Source organism: Neophocaena asiaeorientalis, unplaced genomic scaffold (genome assembly GCF_003031525.2).
Source record: "Neophocaena asiaeorientalis asiaeorientalis breed wild unplaced genomic scaffold, Neophocaena_asiaeorientalis_V1.1 scaffold348, whole genome shotgun sequence".
In the NCBI taxonomy this organism is placed as follows: Eukaryota; Metazoa; Chordata; class Mammalia; order Artiodactyla; family Phocoenidae; genus Neophocaena; species Neophocaena asiaeorientalis.
The window spans coordinates 1,675,809-1,701,004 of NW_020172672.1; the positions used below are offsets into that span (position 1 = coordinate 1,675,809).

General features: G+C 44.1%; 1 protein-coding gene and 1 long non-coding RNA gene across 2 annotated transcripts; one reads left to right on the forward strand and one right to left on the reverse strand.

The window, feature by feature from the left end:
* Positions 1-883: 883 nt before the first annotated feature.
* SLC10A1 (solute carrier family 10 member 1) lies at positions 884-24,251 on the reverse strand. Its single transcript, XM_024739658.1, has 5 exons — positions 23,896-24,251; positions 13,248-13,458; positions 5,622-5,800; positions 3,877-4,073; positions 884-1,993 (listed from the first exon to the last, which is right to left on the reverse strand). Exons 1-5 carry the CDS (start codon positions 24,249-24,251, stop codon positions 1,887-1,889), a joined length of 1,050 nt encoding a protein of 349 aa, XP_024595426.1. The 3' UTR covers positions 884-1,886.
* LOC112396112 (uncharacterized) lies at positions 15,390-20,210 on the forward strand. The gene is made up of 3 exons (XR_003002499.1): positions 15,390-15,624; positions 15,762-15,793; positions 19,914-20,210. It is a non-coding gene; the product is annotated as an uncharacterized LOC112396112 (long non-coding RNA).
* Positions 24,252-25,196: the final 945 nt, after the last annotated feature.

Genomic DNA, 25,196 nt, shown 5'->3' on the forward strand with positions numbered 1-25,196 from the left:
AAGTTCTTGTAGCTCGCTTTTTATATACAGTTGGCCCTTGAACAGCACAGGTTTGATCTTCATGGGTCCACTTATATATAGACTTTTTTCAACAAATACGCGTTGCTGTATTACATGATCCATGTTTGGTTGAATCAGTTGACGTGGAATCTTAGGTACAGAGGGCTGACTAAAGTATACTCGAATTTTCAGCAACATGGAGGTTGGCTGTTCAGGGGTCAACTTAGTCCTCTAAGGAAAGTTTGAGTGTAATATATCTCAAGTTCAGCCATTCCTTCCTCAAAAAGCTGAACTTAACATTTGTTTTGCCTCACCCAGTCTGCTAGTAGATGATGTCAGCTAGAGAGAGAAAACAGTTTGAACAGGTATGTAAATGTGGGTAAAATATGTAAGGCTGATAGGTGGTAGCTCTTCTCACAGTTTTTTTTTTTAAACAAATTTGCATTTTTAAGATGTTGTTAGTGACCCAAATTACTGGTGTTCTGGTGCTGGGAGTACTGGTAGTTCTGGACATTGGCCAGACCTAAAATTTACTTGTCTTGGTTTCAATCGAACCTAATCACATTAAGTGGTATGAAAATTAGAAGAAACTCTAGGCATGGTCAGCTGTTTGCAAGTGTTCTTATTAGTTTGTTAATCTTTCACTTTTTTTTTTTTTTCCCTAGATTTTATTTATTTATTTATTTATGGCTGTGTTGGGTCTTCGTTGCTGTGTGCGGGCTTTCTTTAGTTGCGGCGAGCACGGGCTACTCTTCATTGCGGTGCACAGGCTTCTCATTGCGGTGGCTTCTCTTGTTGCAGAGCATGGGCTCTAGGCACACGGGCTTCGGCAGTTGTGGCTTGCGGGCTGTAGAGCGCAGGCTCAGTAGTTGTGGCGCACGGGTTTAGTTGCTCCACGGCTTGTCGGTCTTCCTGGACCAGGGCTTGAACCCGTGTACCCTGCATTGGCAGGTGGATTCTTAACCGCTGCGCCACCAGGGAAGCCCTTTCACCTGTTCTTTTATGCCTATAAGCCAGATGGAAAATGTCTGAATTTCATTGGGGAAAATTTGAAACTTAAGGATTTTAGTTACTTTACTTTGACTTAGCAACCGCTAATTTCGGCAATAGCTTACAGTACTCTGAATTTGGAGGGAGCATAATGTGAAAACTACTGATACCTAATGAAGGGATGGGACAGATGATTAGTGAAACTATTCTGTTGGTATTTGTACTTTTTTGGCTTTTCTTTTTTAAAGTTTTCGTTCTCTTCTGGAATTGTGTTCTTCAAAATGTTCTTTCATTTGATTATGGCTGAGGTTTTGAGTTTGTCTTATCCAAGTGTTTTTGCATTTTATCACGTCTGCTTTTGCGTGCTTGGTGTCATGTTCTCAGGAGCTTTAATTCCAGTGATGTCAAAAGGGAAGGAATGGGATCTGAATATTTAAGGTTAGAAAGGACTTCTGAAGTTTGTTAATCCTACAGTACTCTGAGCTTGTATTTCCCTTTTGGGTCACAAAACTTGGAACAGAATTTGGGTATTTGATTTTAGGGTAAGAACCCATTTATTGACTAGTTCAGAAATTGCTTTTTTATGCCTATCAGGCACTATTCTAGAGATGCAAGGGCAAAAGGCAGTTTTGGTTCCTGCCTTTGTAGGGCTGTCATTGAATAAGGCTTTTATTTTTTAAACAAGTATCAAGTTGTAATCTGGGAATAGGTGAGGCTTTTTGGGGGAGACTCCCACTTTGTCCTCCACGCAAGGCTTGATGATTCTGATAGTTTATGGTGGAAATGCTAGAGAAAGAGACCCCACTGGTGGTGGTTCATCTTTCTGCTCTCTGTATAGTTTGCCACGTTGGCTTTCTGAATTGCCTTCTGACCAGAATCCAGGTCACTGGGGAAGGCTAGGCTGTGCAAGGGGGGCACGCCTCCCCTCTGTGGGTGCCATTTCCCAGAGCTGTTGGAATGGTTTCTTCAGTTGTGTCAGCTTTGTAGATCATTTTTGTTTTATCTGTAAAGTTGAAGAGGGTCATAGGTTAGGAAGAACAAAAGAATAGTTAAAAAACTTGTTCTATCTGGGAGATAAAAGAATACCAACTTACTCCTAGGGTGTCCTGTGTTTTTGTTTTTTCCCCCGTCTCTTTACCACCTCTTCTCCCGTGACAAACTGAGGAAAGATTTGCTTTCCCCTCAACATCCCTAATGGTAATACTAGTAACAAAAGGTCTAATAAAGAGCACTGACTCTTCATTACTCCATCTCTGACTTCTTAGTACACACAGTACAGATGGGGAGTTGAGTTTATGTACGCAAAGGTTGACTGTTGCCTTCTGGGAGCCAGTGGGGGCAGGGAGGAAAATGCATTAAGTGGGAAGTCTTCCAAGGGGTGTTTCCATACCCCTATCATTGTGGTGTCGGGTCTACCCCTTTTTCTGCCTGCATGGTGGTGGCGAGGAGCTATGATTATGGTCCCCCTTTCCTGTTCTCCCATCTCTCTAGAAGGGTACAAGGGTCAAAAGCACAGAAACTTGTGACAGATTCTTTAACTTGAGCATTGCTGCTTGGGCCCAGACAGTACAAGAGCTCCAAAGAGGTGAGTTATTTGCACTTAGTTTTGCCACAGGGGTCTTGCTAGGTACATTGGTTTTGAGAGTCATAGACTCAGAATATGGCCTCTTGAGCACATTTCAGGCCTTTCTGGGACTAAAACTGCAAATCTGGAAATCTGCTTCTTTTGTTAAAGAAGGTGGAGTGTTCAATGGGTAACAGATACCTTGAGTTGCTCTCAAGAGGAGTATCAGATTCTTTTCCATAACTCCACTGTAGTATTGAACCAAAGCTTAGTAAAAATGGTTCTGAAGTATGGTTACTTATTTATTGGTTTCTTTTTGGCTGCTTGATAACCAATACTACATCTTTTAAGTTAATTGTAAGTCTTCATTTGCTACTATAAGATGATAAATTCTACCAGGGTAAGTTGTATCTTTCTCATAGGGTATAAATCAGTCTCCAGGGTCTAGAGGTCTCGAAGGCATCTTCAAGTTTGTGGGAAATGAGTCAGTTGAAGGATTTGAGTGGTTGAGATGAATATACTAATGTTTAGAGTTATAAAATACTGAAATATGTTACCAACTGAGATTTGAGTTTTCTGGTTTGAAAAAAAACGGGGGGGGGGGCGTTTAAAGCCCACTAAGGGACTCGGTGGGCTTTCTGGAGGTTTCATTATATCTTGAAGAGAATGAAATACTCTAAGCCTCTTAGGTGCTGTTGGCTAGGAAGTTATTTAATCCAGTGGTAATTACATTGTTATATTAAATCTAGACTTTTGATAGTTGTTATTAATTTAATAAGCTTATACCTAAGTTTTGTTTACTATGTAGCCAGAGTTGGAATCCTCACTTTTCGATTCTGGATTATCGGGCTGCATTGCTTTCATGTTTTCTCATATAGGAGTGCCAGTGGTGCTGGGGCTCTGACCTGGCTCCATGGCTTGAGAACCTACTCTTAACATGGAAACTTAGTGACTTCTTGTGAATAGGACTTTTCACACAACATCTCACAACTATGTAATGTCCAAGACAGTTCTGTCCTATTTCTATACCCTGAGTCCTACATGGTCTCCTGAGTCCTGCATGGTCTCCCCAGTTAAAGTAGCAAAAATCGCCTCTGTTCTATGAGGCAAACTCCACAGCTGATTCTCCCAGCAAAAATGAAGTGCCGTTATTATAGTTAGTCATGGCTCTTTGAAATCCCTTCCTGCTTATTGGTGCTGCCTGGTTCCTAATGACTTTATGGGTTACAGCCCTATCCAAAAGGTCCTTGCTAGTGATGGTTGCTGGCAGAATCATGTCCAAAATGGGAGCAGAGCTCAAAGGGGAACAATTCAGTACTTACGCTTGGAAGGCTTGATTTTCTCATAGCACCGAAAGATGGCAATGAGGAGAAGCCCTTCTCCAAGCTGGAAAATCATATAGAGGAGAGGAAAGAAGAAAAGTGGTCCAATGACTTCAGGGGGGAAGGTCATGTTGAGGATGGTGGAGCAGAGTTGAATATTTTGGCATCCAGTCTCCATGCTGACAGTGCGTCTGCACCTGTGTAGGTTAAAAAAACCACCCCGTGTGCCCTCAGAGAAGGGACGTGAGGGTGCAGCTTCACTTGCTCATCTCCTTTCTCCCAAATACTCTAAGAGAAACGGACAGTCCAACACAGGAAGATGAAAATGAGCCATGTGTGGAGTGCCCGGTTTTGAGAAAAGTCGAGTTGGCCCATCTCTTAAATCACCAATCCAGCCTTGTGGGAGATGGGGACTGTTAGGTTCCTGTTGGGGAGTTTTTATGAGGGAATTTTTGAGTCGCTTGGAAATCTACAATTTGTCACTTGTGGGATTATCAAAGTGAATTTTGGAGAAATGTCTGGCTGGAGGGATAAAAGGAAGATGGGAGCCAGAATCATTCATTGGCATATGTTGGGCTTACACATAATGGGACAGTTAGAATTTAAATGTAAAGTAGAAGATTGTCTAAATGTCTGGGAACCTTGCCCTGTGGTCCAGTTTCTGGCTTGGACATCTTTAACTCCAAAACACAATGATTAAATAAAAGTTTGGTTCCATTATCTGTCTTTGGAACACATTCTCGGTTTTGCTTTCCATTTTATGGATTAAAGAATGGAATGTTTGTTAACATTTAATACATTTTATTCACTGAAGTGCAGTTAGTATATTAAAATAGTTCTTTGCTAAAAAAAATCGCCAGCCCTGTCTCAGCACATTTACTATGAGGGAGACTACCGTGGGCGCTTGGTGCTGTGGCCATTTATCACGACCTGTATCATTCTGTCTTCGTGAAAATTCATGAGTGGTCATTGGCAGCCTCTTGACTACTATATCACCATGTGTTGCATCCTACAGTAATTTGTTCTTTATTAGCCTGGTTTTTGAAATGGATAATTATTTTAAAATTGTATTTTAAAAACAGCTCTTCGGGGCGTTGTGGTGCGAGGCTGGAGTGCAACTGTTTAGACCCCTGCGTAAACATCTGTCTGCCATGTGGCTGAAAATAGGAAATCTTGAAGTGGGGTACCACTCTGTATAGACAGGGTGCCTAGGGTGCCTGATGTGTCCACACCTGGCGCTCAAGCTGACTGTTCCCCTAAAGTAGCAGGTGTGTTTGTGAATTGGATTAGGCTCTAGCAGAGGTCCGCAACTACTTCAGCTCTGAGTGGCATTTAGCAGAGTTGCCACCCAAGGTGTTGTGTCAAGACTAAAACCTAGACAGAAAGGGAGGAGAAGTGGGAAAGGGATTGTCAGCGCTTATGGCATGGAGCTACTCCACTGCCATTTGCCACCAGGGAGTTGGGCGGGAGGTGGAACCTAGGCTCTGGAGGGAGCACTTTGCCATGAACTACTGCCCTTTGGATGATTCGATGCCTTTGGTCTTTGTGTTTTGTTTCTGGATCTGTGTTATTCATTGAGTACCTTCCCTCCCCAGTATTTCTCAGTCCAGAGTTCATTGTTCAGTTGAGACATTTGAATATATTGCTTGAAAAATGCCTTCCCGAGATCATGGATCTTACCTTTTTCTGAGAGACAAGGATGAGCATGAGACCCGTGGGACAGTGGGACCTAAAATAATACCTACCGTCTGTTGAGGCGGAACAGAGCAGAGAGAACGTAGCCTAGCAGGAAGCCGATGAAAGGCATCAGGGAGGAGGTGGCCAGCAAGTGTGGTGTCATGACAAACAAAATGCTCTTGCCCACGTTGAGGACAGAGAGCACTACGACAGCCACACTGCACAAAAGCAGGAGGATCATCCCTCCCTGTGAATAAGGACAAGGAGGAAATGCAATTAGAAGGATACTGGGCATGTGGAAGAGCAGAGAGGGCTGGGGAAACACTGGTGGGTATTGGAGGTGGAAAACACTTTAATAAATGTATTCGAAGTGGGACGGAATGTGAAAGACCTTTATCTTTCATCTTTTTGGATTTCTTAAAGCTTCCTGGAGGTCATAGATCTGATTAACACGTTAGGAAGACTCAGCCAAGCACAGCTTCTGATTGACATCTATGTATGGCAGGTTTTCAGTGAAGTGCTATGGCTCTGAAGGATGAGACTATTCAGTCCTCTGGCAAAGTGAATATTGTAAATGAAAGTTCTCTTTCAAAGTCTCTGAAGCCCGTCTACATATCCCTACGATACTGCCATTGCTGTGGTCATTTTGGAGCTCAGTAGAAGTTATTCTTAGAACCTGTCATACTTGTCTTGAATACCTCCATTACGGGTAGGGACTTCATCCATCCATTTTACGATGAATTTAACTTCTGGAAATTGCCAAAGTCACTTGAACCAAAGCTGGTTAAAGCAGGTAATGAAGTCAGGTAATGTGGTTTTAGATCCTAAATGATGTATAACTGTAAAGGGATGAGCCTACTTTCTTGAGTGACCTGCAGATAGGATGATAAGGGAGTTCCCAAAAGGAGTTTCAGAATGGCTCAGGCAATAATGGCATCATTAGAAGTAGTTCGGGTCCCCGTTGGTGGGAATGTGAATTGATACAGCTGCTGTGGAGAACGGTATGGAGGTTCCTTAAAAAACGAAAAATAGAACTACCATACGACCCAGCAATCTCACTACTGGGCATATACCCTGAGAAAACCATAATTCAAAAGGACACATGTACCCCAGTGTTCATTGCAGCACTATTTACAATAGCCAGGACATGGAAACAACCTAAATGTCCAACGACAGATGAATGGATAAAGAACATGTGGCACATATATACAATGGAATATTACTCAGCCATAAAAAGGAGCGAAATTGGGTCATCTGTAGCAACGTAGATGGACCTGGAGTCTGTCATACAGAGTAAAGTAAGCCGGAAAGAGGAAAATACCGTATAGTAACGCACATATGTGGAATCTAGAAAAATGGTACAGATGAACCTATTTGCAGGGCAGGAATAGAGACGTAGACTAGAGAACGGACATGTGGACTTGGGGGGAAGGGGAGGGTGGGACGGATTGGGAGATTAGGATTGACATATATACACTACCATGCGTAAGGCAGATAGCTAGCAGGAACAGGCTATAAAGCACAGGAAGCTCAGCTCGGTGCTCTGTGATGACCTAGATGGGTGGGATGGGGGGGTGGGAGGGAGGTCCAAGAGGGAGGGGATACAGGTATACATGTATAGCTGACTCATTTCATTGTACAGCAGAAACTAACACAACATTGCAAAGCAATTATACTCCAATTAAAAAAAAAAAAAGTGCAGGTCCACCCTGCCTCAGGTAAGTGCTGTGAAAGCAACTGTCATTGGGAACAATGGTATGTTTTTATATGTTTTAAAATACATTATTTTATAGTTAACATCTTACCATTTAAAGTTTTCAATAGGCAGATTTATGAAATTAGAATGTTAAGATTTTTCAGCATGTAACAAGGATGCAAGCTTTCAAAGTGTGCTTACATGTCTGTACATTTTAGAGGATGACGCACTAAACTGATGAAATATACAAATACACCTAAGCCTCTGTCCCTCTTATCTTCTGAGTAAAAGGATATATAGCAAACTTTTCTTGAACTTACCGTGTTGTTTTGTAATGGTTATATGTTTTGGTTCCGTTTCCAGCTCATTTGCACATGTGGGGTTTTATATTTCCTACTACCGTTTCTTAAAATTGTGGTGAAATACATATAACACAAAAGTTGCCATTTTAACCATTTTTGAGTGTATAATTCAGTGGCATTAATTACACTGCAGTGTTGTCCTAGCGACATTTTAACATTTATTTATATTGCTCTCATTTCAGCTGTACAGTTCTGCATTGCTGTGTTTTTAAGCCATGTTGCAACTGATAATGATCATATGAAACATCACCTGTACTGATGGTGGTCCTGTCCCAGGAAAGGAAGGCATCTCACCAGTAACAGCATGCTTCAGGTTTTATTGAAAGACTGATGAGCTGCTTGGTTTGCCCTTGCATTTTGAGTTAATTTCTGCCTTTTGGGTTTGTCGTCTACCTAATGTCCAGTTTTTGCCCCTATCAAAAGAGTGTAATGGATAACATAGGGTGTACTGGGCTACAGGGATTGTGAATGAATCCAGAAGCCCTCTTTCTCTGTGTGTATCTTTCTCTGTGTATCACTCTCATCCCCTCACTTTCGTTCTCCCAGTCTTGGGGCCTTTGGAGTGGTGAGCACAGACAATAGTGTGACCCAGGTGTGAAAGCCATCCTCAAGATGTGTAAACTGGTGAGCCATACAACCTCTCTTGAGTGAGGTTGACAACACAGGACCTGGCATATTAGAACCACTGACTAAATTGTAGCTCCTATTACTACTCATAGGGAAAGGAGAGGAATTTGACATCCCAAAGTTTTTTGTCACTCTCAGTCCTGCTATTTGTGGCGATCTCATGTCCATGACCTGTTGAGAAAAGAGGCCATAGGTGGGTGCTTCTTCATAGGTCACCGTGTTTTCTACTACCTGCACTGTCCTGTCATCGCTGATTGAAGCTGTGATGAGTGTCCATTCATGGGTAGCCGACTCAGCTTGCCAGTGATCCAGGAGATAACCTGGCCCAGCTCTTCTTGCATCGGTGACCTAGGCAGGTTGAAGAATGACCTAACTAGTGAGATCCTTCCTCTTGTTTAGGGAGTTTGAAGAGTTACAGAGAGGGAAGCAAGAGCAGAGGCAAGTGTTAAAATTTTGACACGAAGGCCTGGGAGCAGCAGAAGCCACGAGTTGGCACAAGCTGTGAGATTCAGGAGAGTCCGGTCAGTTCATCCGTAGCAGCAGGTATGGGAAAAGCATAGGTAGAGTGGTTGAGTCAGTGACAGGGCGGGATCCTTATTGAAGAGTGATGGATGGCTTATGGTAAGAGTGGCTCTTAGACCATATGTCATGCTCAGGTTCACCAACTTTCTAACCACGTAAGCTTGAATAAACCCTTGCATGGGTAAGTTAAAGTATTACTTGAATTGCCTTTCCAAATGGGGCATCCCTGAAATTGTATCTTGGCGTGTTTAAATGTGACCTCCTTCTAGGGAATGTAACTGGTTGAGCAGAGTTTGAGCAGATAACCCTAACCTTCTGCCAGAGCCAGTTACCAGAAGTTGGATAATTTTGATTTGAAAGTCTCTAGGAGTGTTAGGTGTGCAAAGAGGCTGGGACAATTGTTTGCTCATTTTCCAGCTTGTAACTCACTACATTATGAAACGGGGAGATTGAGGATGAGCACAGTCCTCAAAGAAATGTAACATGAGGAAACTTCAGCGTTTGCATCTTGACCACTTGTTTTTCTCTGCATCCTCACAGGAGTGATTCCTGTTTGGGAGTAATTGATAAACGGAGCTGTTGCCCTTCTGCTTGTCTAACCTTGGAGGTTTGACCAGCAGCAAAGTGTCCCAAGATACACCTGCACTTTATGTGATTCTTTGTTACTGACCTCTGTCTTTCCAGCCCAAGTATATCTCAGCCCTTTGAATGTTCTCCGGGGCCTTTTTTTTTTTCTGCGGTACGCGGGCCTCTCACCGCTGTGGCCTCTCCCGTTGCGGAGCACAGGCTCCGGACGCGCGGGCTCAGCGGCCATGGCTCGCGGGCCCAGCCGCTTCGTGGCATGTGGGATCCTCCCGGACTGGGGCACGAACCCATGTCCCCTGCATCGGCAGGCGGACTCTCAAGCACTGCGCCACCAGGGAAGCCCCTCTGGGGTCATTTTGACTCCATTTTTTGCTGTGGAATTGAGTCATGGATGTGTAACACAAGAGGAACAGGAGTAGAAAGAGAATAAGGCAGGAGACTGAACTTCATCTTGAAGGGCTTTATCACTTTAAGATCTGAGATTCTTTTTGCATCCTCAGAAGAACACTTTTTTTTTTTAATTGAAGTGTAGTTGATTTACAATGTTGTGTTAATTTCTGCCATACAGCAAAGTGACTCAGTTATACATGTATATATTTCATATTCTTTTCCATTATGGTTTATCACGGGATATTGAATATAGTTCCGTGTGCTATACAGTAGGACCTTGTTGTCCATCCATTCTATATATAATAGTTTGCATCTGCTAACCCCTAACTTCCACTCCATCCCTTCCCTACCCCCTGCCCCCAGCAACCACAAGTCTTTTCTTTACATCTGTGAGTCTGTTTCATAGATAAGTTCATTTATGTCTTATTTTAGATATCACATATGAGTGATGTCATATGGTATTTGTCTTTCTCTCTCTGACTTACTTCACTTAGTAGGATAATCGCTAGGTCCATCCACGTTGTGCAGATGTCATTTCATTCTTTTTTAAGGCTGAGTAGTATTCCATCGTATATATGTACCACATATTTGTATTTGTCTTTCTCAGAAGAACACTTTATTCTGAGGTAAGCAGACATGTTCTTATATCAGTTGCACTTGGGTTTCTAGTCTTTGGTTTCACCTATAAAGTGGAGGGGGGCAGAGCTGCTTTAAGTGATCTCAGGAGTCACTTCACATTTTTATGTTCTGTGATTTATTTTTCTTTATTCCTGTATCCCACAAACTATCTTGAGTAACTGAAATGATAGACACATGTTTCTGGTTTTTTGTTTGTTTTTTTTGCTAATGTGTGGGAGAGCCAGGACTTGCCCTTTATTCCTCTGTTTATTCTCAGGTATTAGCTGTGCATGTTGAGAATTCAGTGTTGAGGCACAGCCATAGGATGTTGCTTCTTGCAGGTGGGTGGGGAATAAAAACGGAGTGGGTATTTATAATACAGTATGATACATGTTGTTGCAATGGTGTTGGGTGATATGGGAGCAAGTAGCACAAGCATCCTGCCCAGGCTTGTGGCTTAAGGAAAACTTCCTAGAGGAGGTGCTAATTGTGTTGAGACTTGAAGGGTGAGTAGGAGTGAGTCCAGTGGGGCATGTGCAAAGAAGAGAGCTGACACTGGAGAGGTTGGCTGAGACCAAATCAAGAAAGGGCTGAGGAGCCACATGACTCCTGGGGGAGTTTAAAGAACCAGTGAAGGCCTTTAAGCAGTGGAGTGACATGATAGTTTCTTTCCAGACTCAGGTGAAAACTGGGTCAGGGAGCCAGGTTAGAAGGCTGAGTTGTCTAGTGAGAGAGGAGAGTGCCTGAAAGAAGACAGTAGACACAGGGATGGAGAGACATGGGTTCAAGCAAAAGAAGGCAGAATTGACGATCCCTGATTCGTGTGAGTGGGGAGGGAGAGGATGTGGAGAATGACTGTCTGGTTTCCGGCTCAGGCAGTGGGGCACGTTGAATGCCATTCATTGAGATAATCACACAGTGGGAGGAGGGGAAGAGCAGGCTTAAGGAGGTGGTTTAAATTTAAGACATACTGAATTTTAAATGCCTGAGGCATATTCAGGTAGAAAGATTTGGCCGTTAATAAATGGATTCAGGAGTCAGGAGAGAGATGAGAGCTGAAGATACTGTTCTGACAGTCATCAGCTTGTAGATGGCTGTTGAGATGGACCAGATCTCATGGTGGGGAGGTCCTGGGCTTAGGGAAGAAAAACAAGAAAAGCAGAAAGCTTGGGCTGAATGCAGAGAAGTAACTTTTACCAGAAGAACTCACAAGGGAGTCTGAAAAGCAGTGCCAAAGACGTGGTAGGAAAGCAGGTGCCCTGCCACTGAAGCTGAGGAAGACGATTTTTGAGAAGGAGGCAGTGGTCAGCCATACCAACAGCTGCTAAAAGAAGAGTTGAGACATGTCCATTGGATTTGGTGAAGAAAGTGGAGCAGGTGGTCATCAAGATGCTGAGTGAATCGGAGGCCAAGGAGTAGAGACTGTTGAGGCCTGGCCACTGGAGAACTCTCCTGCGGGCCAGTGTGGTGAGAGTGGAAGGTGGGTGGGGGCAACAGGTGACTCCCAGGAGCACGGCTCGGAAGGGGAGGAAAGAGAGGTGTTGGCTGGAGCGGGAAGTAGAGTTCCATGGCTCTACTTAGTAAAAAAAAAAAAAAAAAAAGATGTGAACCAGTATCAACGTTGGTTGTGAAGAACTAATATGGAGACGTTCTAGAAATGAGAGCGACGGGGAGGAGGCTATGGAGGTAGAGGACATGATCAATAAAAGGAGATTTCTGAGAAGTAAGGGTGGAGAGAATGGAAGATGCCATCCAGAGCAGAGTGGGGTGATGAGCCATTTGGCAGGAGGAGGAATGACTTCACATCTTCAACAGGTGGGGACTGTGGCCATGGTATTAGGACTACACCGGGACAAGGGCAAAAACTACCCTTGAACAATGGTAGTGTGAAAACCAAAAGACCCTGGAAACCTGACCAAACCTCTTTGTTCCAGGCCCAAAGCTGCTGGAAGCCTTGGGCCTCCAAGTAGTATGCCCTGTAGCCCGGCCCAAAGGCATAGATCCAGGGGTGGGGACAACAACACGCCTTCAGGAGGCGAGTTTTTCCTGAGGACGGGGATGGAGCCTGGGATCCTGGGCTGAGCAGGGAGCCAGAGGAGAGACTGATGGGAACTGAGCTCCAAGGTCACAAGAGTTGGTAGAGGAACCACTCACTCTACAAGTCTGATTTTTCCAAAGGCAGGGCAGTGGTGTGATGCCCTCATAGCACACTCCTACACCTGCTGGGGCCATCTCACTCCACTTTTCTCCCATCCCACTCCTAAAGTGATACAAGTGTGCCTACCACCTCTCCCCCTGGCCTCCTCCCCTCTGGCTTCTCATCCAGTCAGCCATGTTTGCCCGTGGTCTCCCTTGGAACTCCTCTATTCAGGCATCTCCCTAGGCTTGCCCAAATCCAACCCTTTCTTCATGGTCTGGCTGAAACCGTGCCCCCTCCTTCCATCCTCTAGGGATGCCTTTCTTGACCGCCTGGCCCTCACTAGCCTCACCTCCTTACATTCTGCCAATACCTGATTGTACATTGTGTTGGATCTTGTTTCTCATCTATTACTGACTTTCTGCAAACAGACTTTGAGGACAGTGGCTCCTCAGAGAGTGTAGCATAAAACTTAGCAGCTACTAGGTACATGATAAAAGTTTAATTTTATTATTAAAATAATGATTATACCTTATAGTTGTGTGTGGTGTTTTACTGTTTTTCTCCTAACTTCAAAAATATTCTCATGTACATTACAATCCCATGAAGTAGGTTGTACCAATAGCAGCAGACTTCTTTTGTTTTTTTTAAACAAGGAAAGAAACTGACACAGAAAAAGCCCAGATGACTCGCCTCAAGCCATTCACTGCGATGGTGGTGGTGTTCTCGCTGCCTGCCCAGGCGCCCAGGTTCTTACCTTGGTGACATAACGTACGTATTGTGGCCATTTGGATTTGAGGATGATGCCCATGGTGCAAGGAATGAGAATCAGGATCAGTGATATCATGATGTTGCCATAGGGCACCTTGTCCTTCAGGGTCCCATCATAGATGCCCCTGGAGTAAATGTACAGGAGGAGGGGCATCATGCCCAGGGCAAAGAAGGTAGAGCAGGTGGTCATCACGATGCTGGGTGGGAGACATAGGAAGAGTGCAGAGAGAGAGAGAGCCCGTTAATACAGGCACAACCTCATTTTATTGCGTTTTGCAGCTGTGTTTTTTTTTTTTTTTTTTTACAAAGTAAGGGTTTGTGGCAACCCTGCATCAAGCAAGTCTATCGGTGCTATTTTTCCAACAGTATTTGCTCACTTCATGTCTCTGTCACATTTTAGTAAGTCTCGCAATATTTCAAACTTTTTCATTATATTATGGTGATTTTTGATGTTACTATTGTAATTGTTTTGGGGCACTGCGAATCACGCCCATGTAGGACGGTAAACGTAAAGGATATAAATGTTGTATGTGTTCTGACTGCTCCACCAACTGGCTGTTCCCCCTTCTCTGTCTCCCCTGTGGCCTCCCTATTCCCTGAGACACAACAACATTGAAATTAGACCAGTTACTAACCCTACAATGGTCTCTAAGTGTTCAAGTGAAAGGGAGAGTCACATGTCTCTCATGTTTTTAAATCAAAAGCTAGAAATGATTACACTTAGTGAGGAGGGCCTGTGGAAAGCCCAGATAGACTGAAAGCTAGGCCTCTTTCCCCAAACATTTAGCCAAGTTGTAAATGCAAAGGAAAAGTTCTTGGAGGAAATTAAAAGTGCTACCCCAGTGAACATTCGAATGATAAGAAAGCAAAAAAGCCTTAGTCCTGTTACGGAGAAAGTTTGAGTGGTCTGGAGAGAAGATCAAACCAGCCACAACATACACTTAAGCCAAAGACTAATCCAGAGCAAGGCTCGAGCTCTCTTCAATTCTAGGAAGGCTGAGAGAGGTGAGGAGCCTGCAGAATAAAAGTTTGAAGCTAGCAGAGGTTGGTTCATGAGGTTTAAGGAAAGACATCATCTCCACAACATGAAAGTGCAAGGTGAAGCATCAAGTGCTGATGTAGAAGCTGCAAGTTATCCAGAAGATCTAGCTAAGATCATCAGTGAAGGTGGCTCCACTAAACAACAGATTTTCAGTGTAGACGAAACAGTGTTCTACTGGAAGAAGATGCCATCTAGGACTTTTATAGCAAGAGAGGAGAAGTCAATGCCTGGCTTCAAAGCTTCAAAGGACAGGCTGATTGTCTTGTTAGGGGCTAATGCAGCTGGTGACTTTAAGTTGAAGCCAGTGCTTATTCCAAAAATCCTAGGGCCCTTAAGAATTATGCTAAATCTACTCTGTGCTCTATAAATGGAGCAACAAATCCTGGATGACAGCACATCGTTTACAACTTGGTTTACTGAATACTTCAAGTTCACTGTTGAGACCTACTGCTCAGAAAAAAGATTCCTTTCAAAATGTTACTGCTTATTGAAAATGCACCTGGTCACTCAAGATGTACAAAGAGATTCATGTTGTTTCATGCCTACTAATACAAAATCCATTCTGCAGCCCATGGATCAAGGAGTAATTTTGGCTTTCAAGTCTTTCCATTTAAGAAATACATTTTGTAAGGCTATAGCTGCCATAGATGGATCCGTGCAAAGTTAGTTGAAAACCTTCTGGAAAGGATTCACTATTCTAGATGCAATTAAGAACATTTGTGATTCATGGAAAGAAGTCAGAATATCAACATTAACAGGAGTTTAAAAGAAGTTGATTTCAACTCTCAGGGATGACTTTGAGCAGTTCAGTGGAGGAAGTAACTGAAGATGTGGCAAAAATAGCGAGAGAGCTAGAAGTGGCGCCTGAAGATGGGACTGAATTGCTGCCATCTCCTGATAAAACTTGAATGGATGAGGAGTGCTTCTTACAGATGAGCAAAGAAAGTGGTTTCTTGAGAAGGAATCTACTCCTGGTGAAGATGCTGTGAAGATTGTGGAAATGACAACAAAGCATTTAGAATATTACATAAACTTAGTTGGTAAAGTGGTGGCAGGGTTTGAAAGGATTGACTTCAATTTTGAAAGAAGTCCTTTTCTGGGTAAAATGCTATCAAATGGCAAAATCATTCATGAAAGGAAGATTCAGTCTTGTCTTATTTTCAGAAATGGCCACGGCCACCCCAGCCTTCAGCATCCACGACCCTGATCAGTCAGCAGCCATCAGCATGGAGGCAAAACCCTCTACCAGCAAAAATTACAACTTGCTGAAGGCTCAGATGACGGTTAGCATCTTCTAGCAATAGAGTATTTTTAAATTAAGGTATGTAAATTTTTTTAGACACAATGCTATTGCACACTCAGTAGACCACAGTATAGTTTAAACATAACTTTTATATGCCCTGGGAAACCAAAAAATCCACGTGACTCACTTTATTGTGATATTCTGCTTCATTGCAGTGGTCTGGAATTGAACCTGCAGTATCTCCAAGGTATGCCTGTACAGACTACTTTGTGGAGTGCCTGCTTTGTGCCAGGCATTGTGCTAAGAACCTTACATACATTGCTTTATTTCCTTTTCCCAGTAGCTTAGGAGGTAAGTATACTATCTCCTTTTTGCTATTGAGGAAGCTGGGGACTTGAAGAGTTGTGACTTGCCCAGGATCACACAGATAGGAAGGCTGAGGCAGGATTTGAACCCAGGTCTGTCCAACTGCTTCAGTCCCTGTGTGCTTCACTGTGGAAAGAGCCATTCTGATCTCCTCTGTAGTAGAACTCTCTATACTTGACATAGCACAGCCCATTTTGAAGAAAGCTGTGTGAGCCCATCACTCTGGCTATAGCCCATTGGAACATAGAATAACACCTGACCTACTAAGTTGCTAAGTGCCTGCCTTAGAGCCTAGGGGATGGCTGGACATAGTGATTCTGTCTAACTAAGATAACAAGGATTAAGTACATCAAGAGCATTTTCTCACTTGGGGAGTTTGAATGTGTACACAGTAATAGAGCACTTGGTTTTGGAGAGGCATGGGAGGCATGTTCAGGCAAAACCCAAAAAACATGCAAAGAAAAAGCAGTAAACAGAGGCCATGATTAGGAGGACTGTAAACAATAGCAGCAAAGCAGTAAAAACAGAATAATGGAAGGACCACAATGGTGGAGCTGTAGAGGAGGCAGCAATAGTTACCCATTGTTGAGTAAGTGACAAGATAATCTGGTCATCAGACCTGTTTTTTATCTTGAATAATATTCTGGTCCCCAATACCGATATTCTCATGTTCTTTACTTTCTGGTTTATCCTTAACATTATTTAAGAGAAATTGAGTGTGAGTCTCAGATCCTGAAAAATAGCGTACCCTCCCAGCTCTCATCTGTATCCTAACTGTCCTAAATGTCCTATTACCATCTCCATTTGGAATTTCATACATGTTAATCCCAGGACCCTGTGTAGGAAGAGGCCTTCCAGAAAGACCAACCAAGAGAAGAAGCTGCTAGGGAACCTTCCTGGGTTTGTAGACATTCACCTTACAATATATGCTCTGGCTTCCATTCTAGTGGGAAGGTTGGGGACGAGGGCTTGACAAGACCACAGGAAAACCACACTAAGTGTGTGTCCCTCCTCCCTATAGCCCTATTCACTATCTACACCTCTTCATTGTTTCCATAGAGGTCAAATATGGCTTAAATGAATATCAACTACATCCTAGTCCAAAGGGTCCGGAGTATAGCCATCAAGAACACAGAGTTATCATATGTCCCAGTGACTCTACTCCTAGGTATATACCCACGAGAATTGACAGCATATGTTTACACAAATACTTGTATACAAACGTTCATAGCAGCATTATTTATAATAGCTAAAAAATGGAAAACAAAATATCAACGGATAAGCAAAATATGGTGTATTCATGTAATTCAATATTCTTCAGCCATAAAAAGCAATGAAGTACTGCTATATACTATCACAAAGATGAACCTTGAAAACATTATGGTAAGTGAAAGAATCAGAAACATAAAAGGCTAGATATTATATGATTCCATTTACCTGAAATCTATAGAGACAGAAAGTAGATTAGTGGTTGCCAGGGGCTGGAGTGAGAGAGGAATGGGAGTGACTGACTGCTAATTGGTATAGGGTTTCATTTGGGGATGATTAAAATGTTCTGGAATTAGATACTGGTGGTAGTTGTACAACCTTGTGAATATACTATAAACTACTGACATATACTTTAAAAAGGTGAATTTTATGGTATGTAAATTATATCTCAAAAAATAATTTTAAAAATCTAGGGAGCAGCTAAATTAATTCTTAGAGGAAAATTTATAGCCTGAAATGTTTATATAGGAAAAGAAAGATTAAAAATTAATGAGCTAAGCATTTCACTCAAGAATTGAAAAGAAAAACAAAGTAAACCTAATGAAAGCAGGACAAAGAAAATATTAAAGACGAGAGAGTAAACTTTAAAAATTCTATAAATTAACTGAGAATCAATTAAACCAAGAGCAAGTTCTTTGCAAAGTCTAATAAAATAGACACTGCTGGTGAGACTAACCAAGCAAAAGGAAAGAGGGCACAAATTGATGTTATGAATGCAAAAGGAAACATAATTTCAGATACAATAAAGATTTTAGAGAGTCATAGAAGAAATCAAGGACAGTCTTATACTTTCATTTTTCTATTCAGATTGAATGGACAATTTCCTGGGAAATATAATCTACAAAAACTAACTCAAAATGAAGCTGAAAACCTGAATCAACTTAGAATCACTAAAGACATTTAATCAGTAGTTTGAAACCTGTCATCCAACCCCCACATGATGTACATATGGTTTTACAGTAGAGTTCTACTAAACATTCAAAGTACAGATAGCCTCAGTATTATATAGAGAGCAAAAAAAGTGGAAACATGTCCCAAATTATTATATATGAATAATGAAATTTTACAACCAAAGGTAGAAAATCACATTATGAGAAAGGAAAATTAGGGTCCAGTCTCATTTATGAACACAGAAGCAAAAGTCATAAATAAAATGTTACCAAATGAATCTAGCCATGCCTTTAAAAAATAATGCAATGAACAAAATGGGTTTATCCCAGCAATATAAAAATGGTTTAACATTAGACAATCTACTGATATATATCACTGTATTATCAGATTAAAGAAAAAATGGTATCATAGATGCAGAAAAGTGCCATTCAACAAAATTCAATGTTCATGCATGATAAAAATTAGTACACTAGCAACAGAATGGAAATTCCTTAACCTGAAAAGGGTTAATCTGTCAAAAATCTACAGGAAATAGTAAACCTAATGGTGAAAAATTAGAGGAATAAAGCAAGGATACCTGTTCCCATCACATCACCTACTGTAAATTATACTATATAGGTCTTTGCTAGCACAGCAAAACAAGAAGTAGAAAAAACATATGGATGGGAAAGGAAGAAACTAAACTTGCATTATATGCCAATGATAGGACTGTCCACAGAGGAAATCCAAGTGAATTTCCATTACAACTAGTAAATAAGAGAATCCATGAAATTTTGATTACATTAGCAATAAAAAAATCAAGTTCTGATATACCAGAAAAATAATTAGCAAATGAATTTTTTAAAAAGATACCATTTATAATATTCATAAAAATGATAAAATATTTAGAAATAAATCTAAAAGAGATATGCAAGATCTTTATGAAAGAAGTTATAAAACTTCATAGGTATAAAATAATGATTAATAAAAGAAAATCTGTACCATTTTCATTTTCATGGATGGGAAGATTCAGTATTATAAAGATAGCCTCTAAATTTATCCATAAATTTAAAGCAAATTTAACCGAAATTCCAGAAATAGTTTTTGTAGATGTGAGACTTAATCCCAAAATTCAAGTGAAAGAGTAAAGGGCCAAGAATAGCTAATGTAATTTTCAAGAACAACAAGGTAGGGCAGCTTTCAGATATCAAGATTTATTAAAAGGCTGTAATTAAGAAAGTGTGATATTGGCTCAAGGATAGAGACATAGAACAATAGAACAGAAGGGAGATCCCAGACACAAACTTATGCTTATTTGTGAATTTGGTCAACGAGAGAGATGGAATTAAAAGTTGATGGAGAAAAATTCACTCAGTGGTCCTGGGAATTTTCTCTATTCATATGGAAAAGATAAAATTAGATCACAGCATACGTAATAATAAATTCTAGGTTGATCAAAGATCTCCATGTGAAAAGCAAAACTGTAAAACTTTTCAAACATAGGTGAATATCTTTATGACCTTCAAGGCAGTAAAGGATTCCTTAAAGAAACCCCCAAAACATAAACTGCCAAGGAAAAATATTCGTATCGTTGGTTAAGTTAAAATAAGCATTCTGTTTTATAAGACATCATTATCAAAATGTAAGGATAACCCCAAAACTGTGAGTAGACTGTTGCAACATGTAAAAACAACAAATAACTGTAAATTAATGAGAAGAAAACACCATGGTCCCATGGAGAAATAGGCAAAGGGCATTATTTTCAGAAGAGGACACCCAAATGGCCAACAGTGTTTGAAAAGTTGCTAGACCTCCCGCGAAATTAAATTTAAAACCACCGTGACTCATTTCACTCTCACCAGGTGACAAAATTTAGAAGTCTGACAATTCCGAATACAGATGAAGACACGGAACAACAGTCTTCATACACTGCCCTGGGAAGTGTGAAGTGGAATTAACTACTTTGGAGACTTGTTAGCTGCAGATGTGTGAACCTCAAGACCCGGCACTCCTGCGTTCATTATGTGTTCTCTCACATGTGAGCACAGGGGGAGCATGCATAGGACTTGCTCATGCAACAAAACATGAAATCCATGTAAATGTCTGACAACAGGAGAACGGATAAATGCAAGCAAACTATACTGCAGTTCAAATGCATGAAGTAGCTCTTTTATTTATATACCTATTATCTCAAAAAAGCAAGCTGTCAAATGATATGGGCAGTATGATACCATTGATATAAAATTTAAAACCATGTAAATGCAACAGTGTATCTTGTTGATGGATATATACCTATGTAGTAATAGTGTAAAAGGGTCTGTGGAAGTGCTGAAAGGCAAATCCTGGGAGGTGCTCCCTTCAGGGTGGGTAGAGGGGAATGAGATTGGGAAGGGCACACAGGGGGCTACAGTGCTAGCTATTGATTTCTTCTTAGGAGAAGAGCCGCACAAAACTTGTGTGCTTGTTCTGATGTCCTTGAACGGAGGAGTCATGCTTACTTTGGCTTGGCATGTCGGGAGCTTTGGAATTTGCTCTGAGACTTGGTGAGCCTCATGCACTGAGGTGTGTGGGAGCCATGCTCCCAGACCCCCGAACCTCCTCCGCATGTGTGAGTGCTGGGCACTGGTCCTAACTTTCTGGTATCTGTGACTGTCATGATCCTGTTACCCTGAAGGATAGGGATGGGAGGCAACTTCCTGACTCTAGCTCTGAGATTGGAATCTGTTCCATAGTAACATTGTGGACCTGGATGCTTCTCAGGGGTCCAGGGACCAGGGAGAAAGGAGCACATTTGGTTTTTTCTTTACCCTTCCTGCTTAAGTTCCTGGAGCTCTGCATACAGCCTGCTTTGGGGCATCGGTACACCCTGCTTGAGGAACAGTTTTTGAACTCCTGTCAATAGAGGCACTGGAGGCGGAAGCTGAGAGAGTTGTGAGGGGACCCATTAGAGACTCTGTGGTGAAGTGGGAAACTTCTGGGAACCAGAGTAGCTTCTGTCTCTTCCTGCTTAGTCTCCCTCTGTCATGGTGGGGAGAGCTGTGGGAATCCTTGGGTTATCCCCTCAGCCATTGGCTCTGGTCTCAGCTGTGAGCTGGCTGGAGGGGAGAGGGGGAACAGGTGAACTGGAGGCAGAGGTGGCCATCAAAGGGGCCCAGTTCCTTCTGGCACTCTCTCCTCTGTCCCTGATGAGGGCACTTTCTCTTTCTCTTGTGGGACACCTGCCTTTTTTGGAGCATGTCTAGCAGCATCCTTGAGGAAGGAGCTGCTGGGCCTGGCTGCCTTGAGAGGTCCACCTTGCGGCCCAGCCTCCTTGAATGTGCCCGACGCCCTGTGATGGCCGCTTCCCCAGCCTCACTCCAGCTGTGAGGCAGAATGACTGGGAAGAGAGAGCCCAGGAATGGCTCCAGACACAACTGGCCCACAGATTCTCGGGAAGCCTCTGGAAAGTCTCTGGACTTCCGCTTCCTCATGTGTAAAGTGGAATAGGTGTCTTAACATTCCTTTCTGCTCTAGATGGGAAATCGCGTGGTGTTGTACACAGATCTCAAACCCATAGCTTCCGTGTAACATCTGGGCCTCTGTCATGTCCTGTTTGGCTTGCACAGTGTTTTAAAAACTTGGAGCGAGTTACCAATAATTAAAAATTTGGAGATTTCACATAAAAAGGGGGACTCCATCTCCTCCTGAAAAGCAGGGAGCTGTGCAGGCACTGAATCCCCGTTCCCACAACACCCATGGCAGAGATGCATGACATCTGCCCCGTGTAGGGCGGCCCGTGTCTCCGAGGCTGGCGGTCACCCTCCAGGCACTCAGTTCATTTATGTACACACCCGACCCTGAAGACAGCACAGGCTTTGGAGCCTTCAGACCTTGGACAAATGTATTAACCTCTCTAAGTCTCAGTTTCCTCATCTCTAGAATGGGGCTCTTTACGGCACCTCCTCATGGGAAGCTGTGAGAGGATCCCATGTAAAGTGCTTGGCCCGGTGCCTGGCTGTCTTTTATTATCAGCACCATTCTCATTATTATAATACATGTAACAAGTTGTCCCAGATGAAGAACTCAATTTGGAATTTGAGGTCTGGCGGCACGTGATGGTGGAGGATGAGATTCACGCTCCTCCAGTGGGGTCAGAAGCCTGGTTTAACGTGCGGGGGAGGTTTGTCTGCGGGTAGGGGTGTTATGCTAGAAGGTGGCCGTCCCGGCAGAGCATTGTCTCTTGAGGGTCTAGGTGGAAGTGACAGTTCCCAGGTGCCCAGACCAGGAGGCCTAGCAGGAGAGCATGAGTCACTGGAGGCTCTGCCGGAGGAGGCCTAGAGCCTCAGAAACGCAGGTGTTTCAGAAGAGACCTCATTGGCACCCACTGGCTCAAAAGGCTGGGACATCTGGTCACTCACACTTAGAGGCTCCCCCATGATATTTTACGCTGTCCCACCCAGCGCTGCCGCTTCTACAGAGCCACGAAGCCCTGAGTACCCCTTTCCTCACCTGCAGCCCTTCTACAACAGAATTAAGGTGTAGTCCAGGTTTCTCTGTCCAAGACACAGAGGCTGCAACGGGCCTTGTTCACAGGCTAAATCAAGACCAGGAGCTTGTTTTGCAGCAGGAAGGACTTGGATTAGATAGAGGGAAGAATTTCCTCACAGTGAGGTGGTCGAACATGGATATGTTCCCATGGGAGACTGTACAAGCCAAGCTCTCTCTCCATCGACCACCTCAGTAAGGGTCAAATCATATGGGTAGAGAGTCCAGAGCTTCTCAGATGGCAGGTCCAGGGAACCCCCAATGATCACTATCATTTTTTCATCTAATAATCAACCCCAGCATCGCTTGGCATCTCCAGAAGGAGGCTTCCGTACCTGGCTAGTTTCCTTAGTAAATTTCAGCCAGGGACAGGATACTGACAGGCACAAGCAGATGGAAGCATGGAAGAGTGGATCGAACCAGAAGAGACCGGCTTGAGACGGAGGCTTAGATAAAAGCAAGAGCTTTTATGCTGGTGAGTTTTCTTTAGCCAGCAGGGGCTGCTGTTGCAGCTGGAGCAGGCCTGACGCGGCCTCACCCTGGGAGGCATTCCAGACCAGAGTCCCACCTGTTTGGAAGGACGGGTGTTCAACCAGCCCCTGCAGGAGGGAGCCCTCGCTGATTTCTGCTGTGATGAGCTGGGTGGGGTTGCTGCTATTTCCCTCCTACCACTTTGGCCGAGGCGAGGCCCATCATGACTTGGGACCCCGACCTGGTCCTGGGAAACTCTAGGATCTACCTGGCTGTGTCTTTGCATCGAAGTGTTCCTGCGTCTGATGGGCGGATGGGGGAAGTTCAGAGAAGACAGCCCAGACAGCTGGGGGGAATCTTTGGAAGTTCCTTCTTGCTCTGCAGGAATTGGAGGTGCTCTTTGATTCCGAGCCACCTTGATCTCCCTGGAGATCTTTGAAACTAACCTGCACTCCCTTTCATATCTCTGGCCTCAAAGCAGACAACTTGCCCCACCTGACAGACAGGTAAAAGTTCTCCAGAGGTTCCTTTGCTTTAAGTCAGTGCAGTACTCCTTCAAGACAATCCTTGTGCCCCACTCGAGACAACTCTGGGAGTAAGGGGGCTCTCCAGGGTGCCCCTGGACCAGCCGGGCCCCTTTGGCTTGGTGCTTAAACCAAGATGTACCCCAGGTCCTGTCCCCAGCCCAGCATGAGCTCTTGACCATCAATGCCTGCCGCCCCCTGCCCTAGCACCCACCCAGCCCCAACTCACTCACGCTTCTGGCTTTAGCCCCCCTCTTTGCCTTGATTGTGATCTCCCATGCCGCCGCTGTCCCCACATTGCTCCTTCTTCAGCCCCCCGTCCTACCTGAGGTTCATGTCCCCTTTCATGGCCAGAGTGAAGACGTTGGAGAGGCTCCCCCCCGGCGAGCAGCCGCAGATCAGGATGGCCAGTGCCTCGACGTTGTTCAGCTGGAAGACCTTGCCCAGTGCAAAGGCAGTGAGGGGCATGATGCCGTACTGCGCCACCAGGGCGATGGCCAGCCCCTTAGGCTTCCAGAAGTGCACCTTGATCTTGCTGAACTCCATGGTGCAGCCCAGCGAGAGCATGATGGTTAACAGTATGATCACCAGGATGACGCTCAGCGCCCAGTCGGTGGGCCGCTTGCCGAAGTTGTGCGGCAGGGAGAAGTTGAACTGGGCAGACTCATTGAGGGCCTCCATCCTCCTGGACAGCAGCGGTGGAGAAAAGGCTGAAGACCCAGCACGCCCCTTGCTCGCCTGCTGACTCCCTGCCCTGCCCAGTCCTTGCTGAGTGCCTTCCTCAATCACCTCCCAGGGCAGGGAGCTTCAGGACAAAACGTAGATCTGAGCAAACAGAAGGATTATGCAACTGGCTGTGCTTTCTCTGGCTTTGGCCCCAAAGGAGAGAAAGCCCAGAGCCTTATCTGCAGGGCTGTTCCGGCCTCTCCTGAGCTCCTCAGCCTCTGCTGTCTTCCTGGGTGTCACTCACACCCCTCCCTCACCTCTTGGCTGCTTCTGGGACAAGAGGGCTTATATCCCCCCACCCCCTGCTGAGCACACCCACAGGCATTCTGTTTCTTGGAACCAATCCAGGTCCAGCCCCTCTCGTCCTCTGCTCAGCCCCTGAGGCCTCAGTTTCTCATTCAGGGGAAGGTGTCTCCCCATGCCCAGGCGGTCACGCGCATCTTCCCCCAAACCCCAGGGAGTGACAAGAGTTGAGTTTTACCTTTCCTTCCTGGAAAGGGGGGTGTGGGACAGGGTAGGGGCAGGTGAGTTGCTGGCTTCCAGGAGAAGTTGTGTCCATGACCCTTGTCCTGGAAAAGGAGAGGTGCCTGTGTCCTTCTCACTTGTGCTGGGAAAACTTGGTCCTATCCCCAGACCTGACGGCACGGATCATGCTCCCACACACACCTAACTCCAGGGAAGAGCCTGCTGCGCTGGCTGAGGGGCTCTCGGGAAGACTGGGGGCACGTTCCCCAAAGGGCAGCTCTGAAGGAGCCCTGGCTGGGGAGATTTATTTCTGCCCAGGCTCTTTGGCCAGCAGCCCGAGGAGGCCCATTGCTTGGGAAACTTGCCGAGAAGGAAGCAGGAATGCACAGCCTTTTCTTTCCGATGTCCTGACTGCTCTACCTTGGCTCTGCGCCT

Bases quoted from the DNA above. Each gene is read 5' to 3' on its own strand.
- SLC10A1 (XM_024739658.1), bottom strand. From the start codon at position 24,251: ATGGAGGCCCTCAATGAGTCTGCCCAGTTCAACTTCTCCCTGCCGCAC. The intron at 4,074-5,621 runs GTAGGTATTATT...TAACCTACACAG, and splicing joins CTGTTCCGCCTCAACAGACG to GTGCAGACGCACTGTCAGCA. The intron at 1,994-3,876 runs GTAAGTACTGAA...TCAACTTTACAG, and splicing joins GAAAATCAAGCCTTCCAAGC to ATAAAACAAAAATGATCTAC.